Below are 20,270 nucleotides of genomic sequence, written 5' to 3'. Positions count from 1 at the left end.
GTCCTTATCTGTAAAACTAGGTTAATAACTTCACCCCTTCTTAACTGACTAGTTCACTGAAATACCAACATTTTATAAACCTAGGTACTTACAGAAATGTTTTGTGTAATATACAATTTGAGATATTACTGGACTAACGATAATGCTTTGAGTGATGATATGTTACCATAGCTCTATCCAAAGTGCATTCAAAAGCTCGTATAGCCATTGTATATTTGAAAAATGGGTCATTTTGAAGAGTTTTGTGCCTATGCCAACTTCACAAGCACAGTAAACAATAGTTTAGCATCCAAGAGAAAGGGCATCTAAGAAGCTGAGAAGGGCTCTAGCACATTCTCCAGGACTCCCAGGCCAACTCAGTATTAGTCACCCTTAAGGATACTTTTGACTCTCAATGGAAAAGATCAAATGATTTACATTATGAATGACGAAGAATAGCTTAGTAAAATGAAACAGTAATTCCAGACACTTCCATGTCAGACCTATCTAGGATGTTACAGAGAGGATACATGAATTCAGTGGCTGAAAGTTCAGATGATTTAGTGACCTCTAAATTCTTCTCCAGGGCCAAAATATTACCGTTTCAATTCTTAAAACTATTCTCTTCTGGAAACCTCACCATGATAATTGATATTACTAAAATTCTCTGCAGTAATTGCTTACAGTTGACTCTTGAGCAACACGGGTTTAAACTCTGTAAGTCCACTTATAAGTAGATTTTTTTCAATAAATACATTGAAAAATGTGGGAGAGATTTGCAATAATTTGAAAAAACATTTTTTGTCTCTAGCTTACATTATTTTAAGAACCACAGTACATAATACATATAACATACAAAATGTGTGTTAATTAACTTTTTGTTACTGGTAAGGCTTCCAGCCAACAGCAGGCAATTAGAAGTTAAGTTTTTAGGGAGTCAAAAATTCTACATGGATTTTCAACTGCATGGGGGCTGGTGCCTTTAACCCCCATGTTGTTGGTTCTATTCTACGTAATTTTTTTAGACCTCTAATTATAAGTATATGTAAGATGAAAATGACTTAAAGCAAGTACAGATCATATCAGAATAAATACTTTATTAATATAGTAAATGTCCCTCCAGTCAGAAAAACAAGATCCAAATGTGGGCTTTTATGACTCGATTGTAAAAAATGAGTCATAAAAGCCCACATTTGGATCTTTTTGAGAGCCTGCTAAGGGCAAAACACCTTTGGGGTGCAGGTAAATCTACAACACAATCTCAGTCTCAAAGAATTAAATATAAAAGGAGGGACAAGACACAAACTTTGAAAAGTAGCAGAAAATGCCACCCTAAAATAAGCCACTTCAGCGTAAGAATTTTGAGCTAAAGGCACTAAAAAACAGCAGGTGTAAGGAAAGGACTCTGACCTCCCCTTTTCTTTTCGAAGGAGATAAAACTCCCCTGTGAAAAATGCCCTCCAAGTGCCAGGAGGAAAGGAACAAACATTCCTAATTCCAGAGATAGCCAGTGGAGGCCAAGAGAAATCTGTACAGACAGACCTTCTTAAAACAATTCTTTACTTCCTTTGGTCTGTCCATATATTTTAATTGCTTTTCCACAATTAACTCTCTTTGTTTAACCTAGTATATAAATATTTAGGTCTAGCCACTCTTTGAGGTCTTCACTTTTCTATGGGGATCTGCTGTACATGCAAAAATCTATATGCTTTTCTTCTGTTCATCCATTTTATGCCAATTTCATTCTCAGGACCAGCCAGAGACCTTAAGAGGGGTAGCAGCAAAGTTTTACCTCCACTGCAACATTAAAAGTAATAAGCAGTTTCCACAATGCTGCTACTAAACAATTTCTGGGAGAAATTATTTTGCACGCTTCAGTCAGAGAAACAGGACTTACACCTAGCTATAAAAGAATAAAATTAAAAAGGTAAAGGCAGTCCCTAAGGTCAGAATTGGAAGGTGTGTTTCAGGGACAGAGAGGGAACCAATTCTGCTGGATAGAAGACTTACGTCTTAGAAAAGCAGGGAGAAGAGGGAAAGGAGAGTTGGGGTCTGAAATGAATAGCCATGGATACCTAATGCAGGCATTGGAGCTTAATCCTACAGTTAATGTAAAGGGTGACTGCAGGAAAAGATAGGCAAGAAGGAAAGAGAAAAGGCAAAAAGGGGGTTCAAAAAGACATACAGTCTGATGAACTGGAAAAGATTAATTTTTTAATATGGTTGTTATGCAGTCATGCTGTAGGCCAGTAACATCATATGATAAATGACACAAATGTTTCCAAGTGTAAATCATCATATTCCAACTCAGCAGCCACCAGCAGACACACATTTTCCACTGGGTCAAGGACCCAAAATTTTATTTGCACACGAAAATACAGTTCTGTGTTTTTTCCCCTTAAGAAACTGTCCCATAGGTAACACGTGAACAGCCCCCATCACGCAGTCACCGCCCTGTGCTCAGCGCGGCCTGCGGTTGAGTTAGTCATTTGTTGTGCCATAGGAAGGAGGTGACAGTTACTGCCTGGATACGTCTGTAGGGCATAACCTCAAAGGAACTTCCTCACACTCTATAGTAGAAAGGAATAAATGTTTGTTTTGAAAGATAAGCATGGGTAAGTAGGAAAAAATGCTCAAGGGCAAATACTTTTGAAAAAAAATGCTTCATGAAAGAATGTTGGGTTTTGTTTTTTTTTTTTTTTTTTGGCTTTTTTTTTTCAAGAAAGGCAAGTTCAAGCAGACCACTCTCTTTTTTCCAAGAATACTGCCTGTTTTTCTTCTTTCCAAAATTTGCCAGATTTTACAATCCATACGAAGTATATTTTCCCTAAGGATTAAGAGACTCTCCCAATTAAAATTTTTTACTTAAGAAATTAAGGGACCATGTGGTACCTATTTCAGTGCCAAGGAGAAAAAAAAAAAATCCCATTATCTACATAGGACACACAGAAATGTGGACTTTTACACTTGACTTTTTTTTTTTTACTAAACTTTTGAAATCAAGCTATACCAGCTTCCCTCAGATTCAAGTTACTCTGCTTTATAATGATCTCAAACAAGCATTTCCAAGTCTCTACATGTGCCACATACCACCTTTAAAATGTAGAAGTTTAACTCCAATATTGTCATTTTTAAGCATTTCAAACTACAAGAAAAAAAAATGACCAGTTCCAATCCCAAAATTATTTTGTCCTTTATTTTATATAACTTCTGCAAGAACTTGGGTTTTACTGCATCAGCCTGTGACAATGTACTCTTATTTAGAAATTGTAAATTGTCAATTTGCAGAAATTGCAAATACTTAGAAATTGTATTTGCAGTTACAACCTAAGATACTGTTGTTGAATAAATTATTAAATGATTGACAGAGCTTCAAATATAGACAAGGTCTACATTAGGGAAATAGTACAGGCCCTTTAAAAGTAGTTCTCGTATCTTTTTTTCATTCAGCTGGTTCTCTTTATCCTGAAGTAAGTCATTTCATCTCTCTGAAGTTGAACTTTGCTTTAAAATGAAGGAAAGGAACTAAGTAGCCTTTAAGGCCCTTCCCAGGTGTGATTTTGAGTGGCTTCAAACTGCTCACGTATCCTAATTCCCAATCACCTAATAGACATACTCCACACTATCTCTTTCCTTTCTCTGTCATTGTTGCCACCATTTCTGACTGAAAAGCAAACAGAAAAATCGAGGCAAGAAGAATCTGGACACTGAAGTTGCCAACATTGTTTTTAAGATACTCCAGCGATTCTAAATGTAATGCAGGGGACTGAGGGGAGGTTGTACAGAGGGAGTTGGGGGCACGGGTGGGGTGGGGGGTTTAATGTTTCTAGTCAATCAGGAGAAAATGGTTGGCTTGCTGAAATTTCCAGTTCTGCAATTTGGTATTTTTGACAACAAAGCTCAGATACAGAATTCATTTTTCTGAGTGATATACAATGAAACTGGGGAGCTAGGTGAAAGAAAGAATAAATTAGTTTCTGTTTGGTTTTCAAAGCCTTTGATTCTCTTCTGTGCCCTCTTGCTTCCTGCCTTCAGTTCACTTCATTACTCATTAACTGTTCTGGGGAAGATATGGGCTCCGGCAGAAAAAAGATTCTTACATCTGCACAATTAGTTGAATGTTCATTGGAGAAAATTTTGGTCTCCTTGTACATTTCATGTATAGAAATGTTCTCTCTGCCGTATGTTACCAGAGATGAGTCGATCCAGTGTTGAGTCACCTAGATTCCTGCTCCCTCATCTTACTCAACCAGTCATTCACACCCATACCTTCCTTTCCGTCTTCATTCTCCCTCTCATATTATTCACCTTGGCCATTATCTTAACTATCTAGCTGGTGTCCCTCTACCACTCCAGTCTATCCTCTAAGGGCTGCCTGAAGAATCTCTCTAATGTGGTCATGCCACTTTATTTATAATCTGTCCTGAATTACAAGTCTAAAACTGGGCTCCTTAGCACCTCAGATCTGTTGTTGAATAAACTATTAAATGGTTGACAGAGCCAAGAAATTCTTAGTTTCTGTCAAAATTGCCAATATTGTGACCTTAGAAAGAGTTATCAAAAACCCTGCAAAAACAAAAAACTTCAATTTGGTCATTAATCTCAGTATCTATTCCTATTCTGAGGCTTTTAAGAATCTAGCAAGGCAATCAATGCCAAATATTTATTGAGCTTCCATTCTATTATAATAAGCATTGTTGCAGGTGTTAGATAGTAAGAAGTTAAGCCAATAAATTTTAGTTTCATCTTTATTTTATCCTCCCTAATGGTGTTGTGTTTCTGGTACTAAAGGGCAAAAGCCACCAAAGGCAGATACAAAGAGAAAATTATAGGTAATTTCAAGAGCAGGTTTATAAACCACAAAGTAACCAGTTAGAATTCCAAATACCCTGTAAATAACTCTGACACCATAAGTTTTCTTTATAAAGTTAGGCCTCTCTACATTTGCAGTAGCAGGAAGATTCTGGGTGGCCCAGAGAATAACGTGTACTTCTGTTAAGGAATCAAATTCACTCACAGCTTCTATTGCCAATCTGCAACATGCCAACTGTGAAGTAGACAGGACTAAGATCTTGGACCAATCCCTTTGCTTTCTGAAGTGCCCTAAAGCTTAAAGAAGGGAATGTGGCAAGCAGAAGGTCTTTTGCCTCTGTGTATTATTTTGACTGAATTGACTTGGTCAATCAATTTCCATAAAGATATTTTCTTCATTTAATAGCAGATTTTGTTAACAGACCCTTTGTGCTATAAATGGAGCACATCCCATTTGAAATTTTACTCTACTAGTTCATTTCTTATTAAGAAACCTTACATTTTTATCAGATATTTCATAATTACAAGTTCAATTGTCTAAAAACATCCTTTCCAAACATAAACACCAGGTTCTAAATTTTCTTCTTTACCTCTACCCCTGGCATTTGAACACCTAAATTAACAATCCTTCTCATAGCTGGCCTCTGTTTTCTCCTCCTCTTCATCTTTAGCTTCAAAAATCTTGTCTCAGCCACCCACCAACACAGAGAAACCCCAGATTTCCTCAGCATTTGAAAATGGCCCATCTGTAAGATCTTGACTTGAAAATTCTCCTCTGTCCTCATCTGTCTACCTTTCCTATTTCCATACTCTCTGTAAACCTGTTTTTCACCCTCATAGAAACCTTCATCCAATTCTTCTGGCCAATCATTTGAGCAAATACTCTTGACAACTGCCCTAAAATTCCCGAGTTGTTTCAAATTCACCATTTCTTATTGGCCCCTTTTCCTCTGCTTTAACTGCCTCTCTAACCAGCTGCAAGGAATGTCTAGATAAAATCTGAAAACCATTTGTAGCCCCCCAACCCAAAAAGTCTGTGTTCAGTGTAGCTGAGCGCTCTCTGCACTGCTCTTAACTTCATCAGTTTTGTTGACTATGCATTCACACCCCCTCTATCTAACCATTTGAAACCTTAGCTCTCAAGAACCAGTTTCAGTCCCTGATGCAGTTCAACTATTAACAGAGACCATCATCTGCTTACCCAATCAGGGTGCATTTCTACAACTACCCTCTTAAAATTCTGTTTTATCTTTTTCTTCTCTTCTTTTATTCTTTACTCCAGAAGAACCTTATTCTTGCCAAGGTTTAATCACGCTTTTGTAATCTCTCTCCTATGTCTCCTCCTCTTTAGAATTGTGCTTCAACTATTTCCTCTGCCCCATCTCTCAACTGCCCTTGCTCTCCATCCTGCAAAAAAGTTCAGGTTTCTATTACTCTAAAAATTCTCCTCAGCTGTTACCAGCCTCTGGCTATTTTCCCATCATCTCAAAATTTCCAGAAGGAATAGTGTATGGCAGTTATCTGCATGTACTCAATACCCACTTGTTTCCAAATCCCATGCCACCAGGTTATTACAAGTTTCACTTAAATACCACCCACCAAATTTATTTAGGAGTCTCCATAGATTTTGACATTTAATTACTAATTTCCATCTTGAAAGTCTCCTTTAGATTCTAAAACATACCCATTTCATAGTGCCTACCTTTCTTTGACCACCCCCTATCTGTTTGCTCTATATGCCTCCTAACCGTAAGTATGTTCCTCAAAGTTTTGTAACTTGGCATGATCTAGTCACCAAAATAAACTTTATATAAACACTACTTGTTGCCTATGTACATGTGGTAATGCCATTCTTTCCCTTAAACATGTGTTTCAGATTCCCTATCTTCCCCCACGTGGATGATGAGCCATCATCCACCTCCCTTAAACGTTAGACGTTTTTCCCAGTGACCTGCCTGCCAGCAACTCACCTGCGCTTTCATAACTTTTCCCACCCCATAATTCCACCTGAACTAATCCCACCCATTTCTTTTTTTCCACGCATCTCTTTTAACAGAACTACCATTTACCTATTCACCTACATCTAAAACCTCAATATCATTTTCAATTTCTTCCTCCATCTCAAAACCATATACGAATAACTGCACAGACCTACAGATTTACTATTTGTAATACTCACATTGACCCCTTCTTTCCGTTCCTCCTAACACTGAAGCTACTTCTAACCCTTAACATCTGTGGCTTTCTTTTTCTAAACTGACTTCCTTACATTAGTATCTGCCATTTTAATCTCCCACAATTCCCCTACACATACCTGCAATCCAGTGCGGAAGCTCTTAACAGTGGCTGGGCCTTAGTATCATCCACGGTGCTTTTAAGACAAACAAAAGCCAAGCCCCACCCAGAGAAATTCTGATTGAACTAGCCCGGGGCAGTGCCTAGGCCCAGGTTTTGTTTGTTGTTACTGGTTTTTACTCTCAGGTGACTTAAATGTACTGCTGAAGTTGAGAACCACTGCTAGTTAAACTAGAATTCAGTTTTCTCAAGTGCAAACCTTATTTTTTATTAAATCAAATTTATTTAGCTCCTTTTTTCTAACTCCCTTTTAATGGAGCTTATTTCTCTGCTTTGGATTACAATTAGTCCGTTGTTTTAACAAACTTGTTTAATTTTTTAACTTATAAATTAACCTGAAACTTTTTTCAAACCCACCCCTCCAACCAACCTCTCCTTTCTTTCAACCATGTACGTGTACATATACATCCAGTCGTTCTTTATAGAGTTTATTTTGTTTTCACAACTAGATCATGACTTTAGGTAACCTCTCTGAACCTGGCTTTCTCATCTCTAAATTAATGAAAATGAATTAGATAACCTCGGAGTTTCTTTCTAGCACTAAAATTAGGATTCTGTGATTTTTAAAATCAAAACAAGCTCTTGGACTACTGGGGAATGATGGAAGTTTCCAGTATATTTACCCAAATTACCCAGTTCAAAAAAAATTCTAGGTTCTCTGTTGCTTTTGCAATTAGAATTATTACTCTTATTTGGTAAAAATGCAAAATGGAACATTTTAATCTGCTTTTTAATCACTGTAATCATAATGATTTATAAACTTGAATCAATTTGTTCTATTATTACCATATAAACCTGGCAGGAGGAAGTAAACATGCTGTTTCCAAATGAAGTTAACTTTAACATTAACATATGAAAAATAATCAAGGCAATGAATTCATTTTCATTTTCTACTTATTCCTGATAGCTAAGTGTGCAACTACTCTATGCAGGAAAACATTTCATTTACTATATTATGGTCAAATATACTAATTAAAAATTAACACTTTCTGTTAAAGAGAACAGAATGGTAAAGGCAGAAAGGTACTAGAATTGCTGATAAAAATTAAGAAAATCCAGTATCCAATGAGAGTTCTGACTCTATACTAGCTACCATGAATAGTTATTCTTAACTTTGCCTTGGTTTCTATATCCTCAAAATGAAAACACAGAGCTTAAAAAGCAGTTTCAAAACTGATAAAATCACCCAAACAGCTTTTAAAAATACAGAATATCAAGTCCTACCCTGGAAAGTCTTCTGATAGAGTAGTTCTGAATAGATCTCAGAGAAGCCAGATATACTTTGAGCTCTATTTCTAGCTCTTTAATTCTGCATATAGAATAGTGAACATAGTAGGTGTTCAGTGAACGTAGCAAAATGGACTGGTATTAGTCCAAGAGAATATTAGAAGAATCAATAACTTGTCAATTAACTACATGTCTACTTTGATTATATCTAATCAGTGAAATATTGGAAAAAGCAGTCCTCCAACTAATTGGCCACAATGAGGATTTAAAGTTTTGTTTTTGAGATATTTAAAAACATCAAATTCTCCCTTGCAATTAAGAAACACACACACACATACGGTGAAAGGTAGGGTAGAGTTTAAGATGAGAACTGTCTAGACACTCTCTTTTTTTTGTGTTTCAGTTTTCAATGTTTCAAAAAGGGATAGTACTTTTTTCTAACGAACTATACATAAAAACTGCCATGAAATATATCACTCTGTAAAGCAAGGAAAGATTTAGGAGACACTTTTAAAAATTAAATCAATCTTCCAGAAACAAATCCTCTGATTTGGTTCCAATATCAATTTTACAGTAAAAACGTGATTAGCTTTTAACTCATGTCCTTCCACTTATTTAAAGACATTGTTCAGTGGTTTAGATTTTTAAACCATATATGCAGACTACAATTTAAGGATTCACCTTAGGCCTTCGCCAAAAGCAGCTTTATCTACTTGTTCACATTTCATTTTTCTGCTGGGTTACATTTTATAAGCTCTGTAATAAGAAACTACTCAATTACCAAAATCCTGTATTGATTTTATTCACAATTAAATTATCTCAATAGAACTTATTTGAAAACAAAAAAACTGGCAGTCAGGAAATATGCTGGCAAAGAACTCTGTAACAAAAACATTCATTCGACCAAGCTGCAGCAGTTAAGGAAGAGGGACAAAATTGTGGAATTAAGAAGAAGAAAGCCCACCTACTTGGTAGGCTCTTCTCCATTTAGCAGTATCAAGTACACAGCAGTGGAGCTCTAAGAAATTTTAGCGTGGTTGGTGGTTTCACAACCTGAGCACTTTAAAATGATCAGTTTTAGGACCCACAAGCACTTATGAGGACACACCCTCACATTTTTTCCTTCTAGGTTTAAACCATCATAAAGGAGGAAGTTTTGAATTAAAGGGGTGATGCTCTGCCACTTGACAAGCCTGTTAGAAGTTTGGCCCTCTGACCTATTTATTGCTACTTCCAAATACGGGCCTGACTTGATACCAGAGAACGGCTAGGGCCCTAGCAGCTGCAGAGACCACCATCTTAAGATTTTAATCGTCATGTATTCTGCATGTAGCCTGAAGTTAAAAATTAAAAGTCCACAGCATACTTCATTCTCACATAAGTCATGAATTTCTTTAAATAAAAATTAGAATTTCTGAGTCTGGGTATTATAGCAACAGACAGCTCTTATACCAACTCCTAATGATACCAAGAGTCTGAATAATAACAGAAAAAAATTACACAGTATTCTGAAGGAGTCTGTGTTCATACACTTCATTAAGGATCCAAATCTCAATGAAATACTGAATTTTAAGAGACCAGTGATAATACACATAGCTTGAGTACAAGAGGAAATAAGTTCACACTTTGAAATACCATGCATTAAATGACCTCCAAAACATAAATAAATATTCATTTTAAAAAACATACCTGCTTTCAGAGCATAGAGAAAATGTTTGATTATATAAAATGTCACAATGCTAATTAACAGGTTTAGTGGCTTGATGAGAAAGCAATAAAAAGTTATCACTTACCCCTTGTCTGTTTAAAACAAATTCAAAGCCTATTTACAAAGAATAAATATCCCCCAAATTAGTAGCCAAATTATCTAAGAGATAACAACCAAAGTTGAAAAGCTCAACAAGACTTCTGATAGCCTAAATCCTGAGTTCAAATTGTCAACACCTTATTCTCAATTGAAGATTATTATTTAGGTTGGACATATCACTTAGGCATAAGGAGAATTAGTAAAGCTGAATCTGAAGATTCATATCAACAAAATTTTATCAGACCCAAAGATTCTACCTATGTAGTGGTTTCAGCAGACTAGAAAATAAAAATATTAACTTCTATACAAAGTTTCAGTCCCTCAGATTTCTTACTGTACAAGACATGATGAAATGTAGTTTGATCAGGTCACAGGAAAGACTTACTAAAGGAAATGAAAACGTATAGGGACAGGAATGTTTTTAAAACATCTCTTTGGTGTTGTGAGCTATTTTCTTGCTACACTCTCTAGAATAGTTTTATTAAAGTGACTATGCCAGAAACTCCTAGCATGTCTACAGAACTAAGTCTTGTGATGAAGACTAATTTCAGATTAACCCAAGACAGTTAAAACATTTTTAAAAACCTGATATGCTCTATCCCAAGAAACTATGATACACACAAAACTTTTTACTTACAAAATAGCCAAAGTAAGGAGAGTTAATATTGATTACAAAAATTTTTACTATAAAATGGATTCACATGGGTATTTGTTCAAACAGAATTTGGATTACAAAATTTTGATTAATGCATTTTCCAGGACACATCTAATTCAAAATTTGAGCTCATCTGTCTAGATTTGGTATATGCAAGAAACGGGTGTGCATGAAGAGGCAAAGCAAATGACAAAAATCACCGTAATAGTACAGACTAATAAATGAAGAAATCAAGAGACAGTTTCATTAATTGATATATTTTCTGCATTATAGTTAACATATGTACTTTCTTCGTGTCACCTTATTTTCTGTTACGTATTGATATTTTGTTATATTCAGACGAGTACATTTCAACAGTCTTTTGCAATAAATATCATAAAATAATAGATTCGCATAATAAATATTCTTTACAATAAAAAAGTTTAACAGACTTTTGTCTTAAAAATAGTCAGAATTCAACTTTGTGATTTATACATAAAATATACAAAAAGCACCACAATTTGTGGTTAAGGCAATGAAAACACAGAAAAGATTAGAATTACATAGCTGTTAACTATCCAAGGGGCCAGAAGGGCCATTAAGGAGCCAAGATCACCTTCGGCAGCATAGTTCTTGGCACCTATAGACTGATCAGCTACAAATACCAACTTCAGATATCCAAGTGCCCTCAAATAACAAGAGAAGTCTGGTGAAAAGTATGGGGCGTGGAAGGAAAGTAGTTGAATCCTTCACAAACAGGAAAGCTAGAATAAAGATGAGCAAGATACTATTAATATATCTCCAATGTGAAGATTTACATCATCAAGCAAACCTAAAATTACACAGGAAAAAAACCAAAACCTGGCACCTCTAGAATAAGATGATGCCAAAACTGAGGGGAGCAGACACCGAGGGGCAAGAAGGGGAGGGAAGTGGCTAAAGAAAAATTTTTATAACAAAAACACATCCTCCATGCTACGTAAGGGTCCAATGCTATGAAGATAGCCCTAATTGGAGAAAGAGTTAATACATAGCTTTAAGCAATTAAATGGTGCTTCTTTGAAACTCAATTTTGGTACTCCCAGAGTTCCCAAATCAAAAACAGCTCTAAAATCACTGTAGTCTGGGTGTGTGTGTCTGGGTATGTTCATGTGCACAACTTTGAAAAGTTGCCTGCAGAACACAAAGGCTATACAGAAGCCCACTGGCTTTCAAGACCCTCTCGAGTGGGTGGCAAAAGCTCCTGTCACACGTGAGAGCCAGCTCAGTTTCATGGTCCACTCTCACTGGAGATCATCCATTTAAAGAGTATAAAATCCGTGAGTCAAACCTTGGAAATTGGGGAAGAAAGTCAGGAAAAACTGTAAAGAAAATAAAACAAGTAACCAAGAGGATCTTTTTATAACAGCCACAGCTTGAAAGCTAAAAGTTCAGGAGGTCCAACCCACCTCCCAAAATCATGATGGTTTGCCCTGGCCCCGGGAGGGGCAGCTCTCCAGCTTACAATAGACAGTGTTGGAGTTCTTACATCTGCACCCTGGGCGATGGATCCAGTCATAACACCCCTTGCACAGCTTCAGGCATCCCTTAGCAGGAGGATAGCAGAGCAAGCAAGGTAAAAACAGAGACATGGCTCCCATACACAGGTACCTAGAGCAGCAGTGTGACTGTGAACAGGAGCAAGGATTATCCGAGTAGGAATCCCCTTCATCGTCATTGGAGCAGTGGTAGAAGATGCCCTTCACTAAGCACATGCAGGTTCCATACTCCACCATGCTCTCAGCAGAGCAAAGGCACTGACGGTTACAGGCCAGACAAGATGGCAGGGTCCTGGGAGCTGTGCATTCTCCGCACTTGCACTTCCCACACTGTTCACAAATGAACTTATGCTGTGTCCGGTCCTCTTTAAAGGAACCCTTCAAGTCATCCCCGATCAGTTGCTTGGGCTGGGTCCGGACTGCCCTTTCAGATCTATGACCAGGGCCCGGCCTGGCTGCTGGGGACCTTCCTAAGAGTCCCTGCTCAGAAGAGGCACTGCTATTGCTCCCAGAACTGGCTGCACTGCCGGTACTGGTCGATCTGCTCAAAATGGGGCCTCTGGCATTATTTGGGAGTCCTGCATGTCCCAGGTGGCTTGTAGGTCTATGCTCATAGTTGTTATTCACATTAATTGGTATGATTTCATGAGTTCTTTCATGCTTTTCTTGTCTTGGTGCTGTTCGAGGAGCAGGTCTTCTCACCACTGACGGCCCTTCTGTATATTCATTGCTGCCTCTGATGGCCTTGATCTGGTCTAAGGACAAAATAGCAGCAGGCTGAATCTCTCTCTCATAGTCCAACCTCTGGCGGCTATCTGCAGGCTGCTGGATCACAACTAATGAACTGCCACTGCCATGTTGATTTTGGGGATCCATGTGGAGTGATCTCGAATTCTGGCGATCAGTGGAAACCTGGCATTCATCTGAAATCCTAAAAGGAAATCAAAGATGAAAAAAAACACACAGATAAAATAAAGGACAGGAAGCTTTTTGAAGGGGAGGGGGAGATCCTGTCAAATCACAAATTGCCTAAACCACCTGGTAATGATCTCCTTCATCAGCAGATTAGATTGATGCTGGGGTCCTGGCCAAAGTCCAATTCCAAGAAAGGCTGAGGACCACATCATAGAAGAAGAATGTAAGCAAGAGACCCCATACCATAAAAACAAGTTCTTTCAACTTTTAAAAAGCAGAATCAAAAAGAGGTGATGCCTTTCTGTTTGTGAATCTAAGAAATAAATAGAAAGGAGTATGCCCTTAAAAGATATACTGAGTGTAAACACTGCAATAGCTCTTATCTAAAGAAAGCTCAGTATCAATTCATAGGTGTTTTCCATAAAGGAAAAAAAAACCCTTTTAAAAAATGAATGGCTTTGGTGCTATTGCCTTTTTGTTGTTTGCTGTTATAAGCATTAGATTAATGATGAGGAAATTAGTCAAGGTATATACTTCACGTGTTAAAAAAAAAAAAAGCTAAAGGAATTTCAAACTAAAATGGAAGAGGTCATTTTCAGTGGAAACCAAGACTTTAAACCTAGCACATTATTTATCTACAAGATGCAAAAATTAATACATAAACACATACAACAACAGTTTTTGGTGTTTTAGAGCCACTATGGCACATACCCAAAACTCAATATATAGTTTTGTGAATGTTAAAAAGAGTATTCACATTTGAAATAGTGAAAGGATGACTTTTTTAAAGGTTTAAATAAGGGCTCACTCCCATAATGAGATAACTTTCATGAGCAAGTAAGTGTTAGGCCTTTAAAGCAGCACAGGGAAATCCTGGCCATTTTAATTACCTGTATTTCCTTTAACTTAAAAATTTGTATGTGCATGACAGATCGTGATTTTCAGAAGCACTACTGTCAACTCTGAATCAATGTGCTTTCTGTAATAAAATAAGTACGGTAATATCCCAATAAAGATAGCATTTATGTTTTCATACCAATAGTAAATTATTTCTAATTTATAATGTATTCTTCACAAACTACCAAACATAAAAACGTTTCTGTTTTCTGTCAGTGGTAAACTAAAATATTTTTCATACAAATTCCCTCCAAAGTCTACATATTCAAACCAATTCAAGAATGAAAAGAAAAAAATGCCCATTCTCCACTCCCACCTTGAACCAAAAAACTAGTTAAAGGAATAAAGCAAAAAGTAGCCTATTTCATCTATTCACTGAATTGAATGTTCACATATTATGTCTTAACTTTTTGGAGTTCCCCCTTCCTCATCCAACTCAGATCTCCCAAGGTTCTACTTTTCTGCACCTGAGAAGTACAGTCATAACCTGCTGGTGTTAAGTCCTCGAATCCTTAAAGATTGTTAAAAATACTCCATCGTTACTCTGCACAATATCATTCCTCGCAAAGAAGTTTTTAATCCAGTGCTTTGAGTATCTAAAACTAACTCAGATTCCACAGGGAAGAAAAAACAGAGAAGGATTTGAAAAGTGCAGTAAAAACACCAGGCACAACTTTAACCTGCATTTATGATAGTCCTGACAAAATTCATGCTGTCGGGTAAATTAGATTACCAGATAAATACAAAATTAGCCACCTCTTATTTGAAAGCAAAGCCCCTTTTCAAGCTCTGACAGTCCTCGATCTACATCCAAATACGCTCACACGCCCACGGCAAACTGTTTCCCCCCAAGGAAACACGAATCGAAGTTGAATACCTTTTCGGACAATCTCATCACATCCTAAGGATCACCGTGGATTTCCAAAACATTTTTGCGTATCCCACCACGATTTCTTACAGATCGGGAAGAGCCTTCAGAGCTGACAGAGGCGCCAAAAGCAATCGCCCGGCAGGAGTGGTTATAAAGGTCTGCCCCTACGTTAAAGGGAGAGCTGGGTTCCTAAGGCTCCGGGAAGCACGGAGCCGGGGGCAGGGGCTGCAGAGGAGCGTCGCCCCATTGCCAGTTAAGACGGTGGAGCTGCGCCCTCTGCAATCCGAGCCGAGAGGAGCGGTGAATAAATAGTTGACGGAGAGGAAGGAAAAGGAAAAAGTTATGAATGAAAACAAGTTCTCTCTCTCTCTCTCCCCCTCACTCCCGGGCAGGCGGAGGGGAGGAGGCTGAGGTTACCATTACCTCAGGAGGGCGGACTTCCCATTTTTAAAGTGGCAGCGCCCTCTTCCCTGCCCTCCCCGCGCCGGTCCCCTGGCGTCCGCGCGAGCGCGAGGCTGAAGCTCGCCGCGCAGCAGCCTGACGCTGCCGGGGGGGGGGGCCTCACCGGCGATCCCCGGGGTCCGCCTGCCTGCACACGCGCGCACGCGCTCACACGGCCTTCGCCGTCCTGCGTGTGAGAGAAACTCCTCCGCGGAAAGCCTGCGGTTGGCACGAGTCAAGAAGCTCCTCGGGACCCTCCGGGGACACCCCAAAGCTTCCTCGAACCCATCTTTCGCGAAGAGGGGTCCTCCGAGAGAGCGACCCGGGCCACAGCGCCCCCGCTCCAGGAAAACGGGGGCGGGAGACACTGTCCCAACGTCCTCGCAGGGGCGGAAGGTCGTGCCCTCGGTTCCCCAGCCCCGAGTGCCCGGCGCGGGGGCGGCGCCGCACGCGGGGCGCCCCCGCCTCCCCCACCTGCTGCGCCGAGCGAGCCCCGCCCGCGCGCCCAGAGCGGCCGCCCGACACTCACCTAAGCTGGAGCGGCGGCGTGGGGTCCCGGCGCGCGGCCCGGCCCGGGTCCCGGTGCGGCAGCAGCGTGCGCGCGCCGCATCAACCGCGGCGGGCAGGGCGCGGAGACATGGCCCGACCCGCGGCAAGCCGGCCCGCGGCCTCCGCCGCGGCAGCGCAGGAGCGCTCCCCGCGGCCCCCTTCCGGCTGCAGGGGACAGCCCCCCGGGGACTCCGCGCGGCCGGGCGCACACCTCTCACGGCTCGCGCTCGCCGCGCCGCTCAGTAACATCCGCCTCTGGGGCTTTTCTCCGGCGGCCCCCTTCCGAGAACCAGAAAGAATAAATCCCTTCGAGAGGGCTCTGAAAGCGAGCCGGGAGCGGCGGGGGTGGGGGGAGCGCGTGAAAGGCCAGCGGCTCCGACGAGAGTACTTGGGTTCCAATCGCTCCTCGCCGGAAGGTTAGCAGAAGCGGCCTCCCGACGAGTGAAAATCCACGTCACGGACGTTCGAGACTCCTCGGCGCCCGGGAAAGGGCTCGAACCGGTGTCTACGGGCCGGTCAAGGAGCGGGGCAGGCCGCGGCGAGGACGGGAGCACTCGCCAGCGAGGCGGAGGCCGCAGCTCCCGGGGGGTGGGGGTGGGTTTTTTTAACCCGCTTTTTTAAGGGTGATGGTGTAGGGAGCGAGGTTTGGGGGTCCTTCTCATGGGAAGAGACGGGGCGTCGTCCCTTGACCCCCGCGCAGATCGAAACCCCTTCCCGATCCCGCACGCTGGGCAAGAGGGGGCACGGCGTCCCCGGAACTCCGGTCCTGGCAGGTCAGCCTCTCCCGGGCAGCGCTCACTCCCAGTTCTCTGACCCTCCTGCTCCGCCGAAATGCCTGCTACAGACGATTAGAGAGAAAAAACACATTAATTTGCCTTTCTTTCCAGGCACTGGGACGCATAGCGCGCTCAGCCGCCGGGCGGAGAGTGGAGCGGGGCGGGCCGCTGGCCAGCACGCCCGCCACCCTCTGCCATGTGCTGGCTGTTGCGGCTCCCGGTGATTGACAGGCCGGCGCACAGTCAGAGAACTGACTCGGCGTGTCAGCAGAGAACCAAAGTAACATGCAGTCTTGCACGTTTTTCCAAAGTGCTTTTGCCCCTTGGAATGTCTAGGAGTTCAAATAACGTTCAAGCAACGCCTCTGCGCACCAAAAATCAATACACACAGACGGGAAATTCAGGTTTTTAACAATTGCTTCGCTCGGGATTCGGTCGCCAACAATGCCTAAACAAACAAGCATTGGTCCATACACCGACTACCAGCCCTTCTTAGGCATAAGCCACCCTGTTTTTCACACATCCGAGTTTCAGACTTTAAACTTGTTACTTTTCGGATAAGGAAAAACTTGAAAAGGACCTTGCTGCTTCTTTCAGTGGCAGCATTTACTTCTAAGAGTGCTCGTTTTAGCAGTGGGAATGCTGCTGGTTATTTGTAACGCAACCAGTAGTCTTAGATTTAAAGCGAGCTCAAAGAAATAACCATTTCCTTGCAAAAGCCAACATTTCTCACCTAATCTTTCCTAAAACATCTACGGAAGGAAAGGAAGGAAACGGTTCTTACCTAACGCAAAGATTGAAAATTGCTTTTCAGGCACATTTACAGCGACTGCAGCTGCTCCTTATCCAGGGCAGAAAGCTCTATAGGCTGCTAACACTCTGCAAACCACTGCGTGCCTAACAGAGCAGTTCCTCTCCCGCTCCGCAGAATTTCAGCAACTCGCCTCCACCTCCACCTCCACTCCAGGACACGCCTCCAGTGATATCATGTGTCAATCACACAGGCTGCCTGAAAACCTGGAACAGGATTTCTCCAACCGTCCTTTCCTTTTTCGTTGCTGTGTACCAACTTGGAAATGCTGCCCTGCACACTGTTGTAATTAACATCCTCTAAAAATTCGAGATTGCCTCTAAAATCCTGCAAATGCAGCTTGTTATAAAAGAATACCTTTAAATTTAGTTATCAACGGTTTAGTTATCCGTCTCAGCAGAAGAATTGGTGGTTGTCTCCCCTTAAAGTTGAATTCGAAAATAACTTTGAAGAATAAAAGACTTAAAAGTTGCTTGCCAAGCCTTCACTTATGATCAGCTAAAAAGGAAATGTATATTGCTATAAAAAAGATGATAATAAAACATTAGAGCAGAGTTCAGAGTATGTATGTGAAATCTGAAAGGTCTAAGGTGGCTCTCCTTCCTGCAAATATATATATAACAATGGGTTATAAAGGTGAAATTTCCTGCTGTAGATTTATAGCAATTTTTTATCTTGGTTTGTGATACAATTTCACAAAAATCAATCAAATTTTAAAAACCCTTAAACTTTGTAATGTAATTTGAATAACTTTGCAAAGGAAAACCAATATATCTTTTTAATCGACTAAATTACAATTAAAACAAATAATTTACGAAGAAGTTTTATCATTCTTAATGACACATCATGTGTCACTGAAAAAAAAGAGCATTTTAACCGGCAGGAAACCTGCTTTTTGCTTCCTTACAAACTGTACAATATTAGGCATTTATTACCAAAATTGTGTACTTCATGCTGCAGTGAGGATAGCTCTATGTGAAATTTAAAGTTCCACAGAGACTCTTAAGAGTTACATAAAAACCAAAAACATATAATAAATGCAAAGGAATATTTTTCCCAGGTGCTACTTATCAGAAGTAGCTTGAAGTTTTTTTGACAAAATAAAGCAAACAAAACTCCAAAATCTAAATCAAATATAAATTTGAGTATGGAAATTTGAGTTCAAAGTAATTTTTTAACTCTCCTTCATTATAATTACAAGTGACCCTGTTGAAACTTTTTTTCTAAACTAGATTTTGAAATGTTCGAGCACTTTAAAAAATTAAAGTTGTGGTTGGAATTTTCCCTCTATGAAACCTAGGCCATTGCTAAAACCATCAAAAAGAAAAAAGCATCACTAGAAAATAACATAAAACAAGAATGAAGCCAAGAAGTTACATATTCACTCTTAATATTATAAACTGTATTTTAAAAAGCTATTTAAAATGATAAAATCAATATTATTGTATATGTGTGTGTGTGTGTGTATACATATATATTCCATTTTTTCCTAGATCTCATTATACCTGAACTTAGGCACAGATAGTTTTCTTGACCATTATGAATAGATTTGGAATAGACAACTCAGAAAAAAAAACACCACATCAGAGTATCTTGTTTCATTCTTCAAAATTGTCTTCTCAGCTATTTCCCCAATTTGGGGATGAGAAGTCAGTTCACCATTAAGATAAAACCAGGAGAGGGAGCACTGAACATTCTACTTCCATAAATCCTACAAAAATATATTTGAAAGATTTCTATTGCAAATAAACTTTATTTCAACCACAGATGTATTAAATTACAATCTGCAAGAGATTAAGCATTTTCCAATTGTAGTCATAAATAAAATCTGTGAAACACCATCATCACTGGTCATGTTCTGTTTAGAAATCAAATATACTGCACAAAGTTGACCAATGACCCTTTATGTCAACTAGCACTAAAATACATCAATATGTTTTTCTCTAATACTGCTTTAGTGCATACTGTATAGCCTTGCTACCCTGGGTCTAGAAGACATTTAATAAAACCTACCTCTCCATTTGATTGCCTACAACTATAAGACTTCGTAGAAATTCTAAAATTTTAGCTTAAAATGTTTAGCTCTTTATTTTATAAGTTTAACTACAATGTACCCTGGCTAGAAATGGATAGCTGGAGTATGAAGTTTTCCTGAAAAGGAAAAACAATGTAAATATCCATGGGAAAAATCTTACAATAATTTTCAGTTTACTATATTTAGATATGTCTACAAGAATAAAGTGGAATGGAAAGTAAGCCCTGACTTGTTCTTCATTTTTATGTGAAACAAGATTAGCTATCTCTTCTGCCAGCTTGATTTTTTTTTAAAGAATAAAGAAAATGAAAAAAAAGTCTGCTAACTCCTCGCACCTGCTAGTGATTTTTTTTAAGAAAGGTGCAGTACTGAGAGGCTTAACTTATTCATTTAACTACTTTATTTGCCAAAATAGAACTATAATGAGTTCCAAGCTCTTGAAAATACTAATTCTCCTTACTAATTATCTGAATGTTTCTGTGAAGTCATGATAATAAAAGTAATAATTTTATCCTGTTGAGAAACAAACAAAATAAATACAGAAGTTGGTGAGCTGGCCTATAAGGATCTAGTAAATCAATGCAGTACCAGGAATGGAAGCTAAGTCTCCACTTTCCTTTTAG

The 20,270-nt window shown here is 39.6% G+C and overlaps 1 protein-coding gene across 5 annotated transcripts; it reads right to left on the bottom strand.

Annotated features, from left to right (window-relative positions):
* Window positions 1-9,154: 9,154 nt before the first annotated feature.
* Window positions 9,155-17,716, bottom strand: SPRY1 (sprouty RTK signaling antagonist 1). 5 transcript variants are annotated; one of them, XM_036922964.2, is made up of 4 exons: window positions 16,006-17,313; window positions 15,042-15,311; window positions 13,391-13,463; window positions 9,155-13,283 (listed from the first exon to the last, which is right to left on the bottom strand). In XM_036922964.2, exons 3-4 carry the CDS (start codon window positions 13,408-13,410, stop codon window positions 12,272-12,274), a joined length of 1,032 nt encoding a protein of 343 aa, XP_036778859.1. In that variant the 5' UTR covers window positions 13,411-13,463; window positions 15,042-15,311; window positions 16,006-17,313; the 3' UTR covers window positions 9,155-12,271. The 5 variants fall into 5 exon arrangements, with proteins under 5 accessions (XP_036778859.1, XP_036778860.1, XP_036778862.1 ...); XM_036922965.2 differs by lacking the exon at window positions 15,042-15,311; XM_036922967.2 differs by lacking the exon at window positions 13,391-13,463 and having other exon boundaries at window positions 16,006-17,312.
* Between the last annotated feature and the right edge of the window lie 2,554 nt (window positions 17,717-20,270).

This window comes from Manis pentadactyla, chromosome 5, assembly GCF_030020395.1.
Source record: "Manis pentadactyla isolate mManPen7 chromosome 5, mManPen7.hap1, whole genome shotgun sequence".
Lineage (NCBI taxonomy): Eukaryota > Metazoa > Chordata > Mammalia > Pholidota > Manidae > Manis > Manis pentadactyla.
The sequence above is the reverse complement of the archived record's forward strand: the minus strand, read 5'-3'. Positions and strand labels throughout refer to the sequence as shown.

What these genes read in the sequence shown, in the direction of transcription:
- SPRY1 (XM_036922964.2), bottom strand. Translation starts at nt 13,410, where the DNA reads ATGAAGGAGATCATTACCAG. An exon ending in ATGAAGGAGATCATTACCAG is followed by an intron (nt 13,284 to 13,390) that starts GTGGTTTAGGCA and finishes ATTTCCTTTTAG; the next exon opens with GATTTCAGATGAATGCCAGG.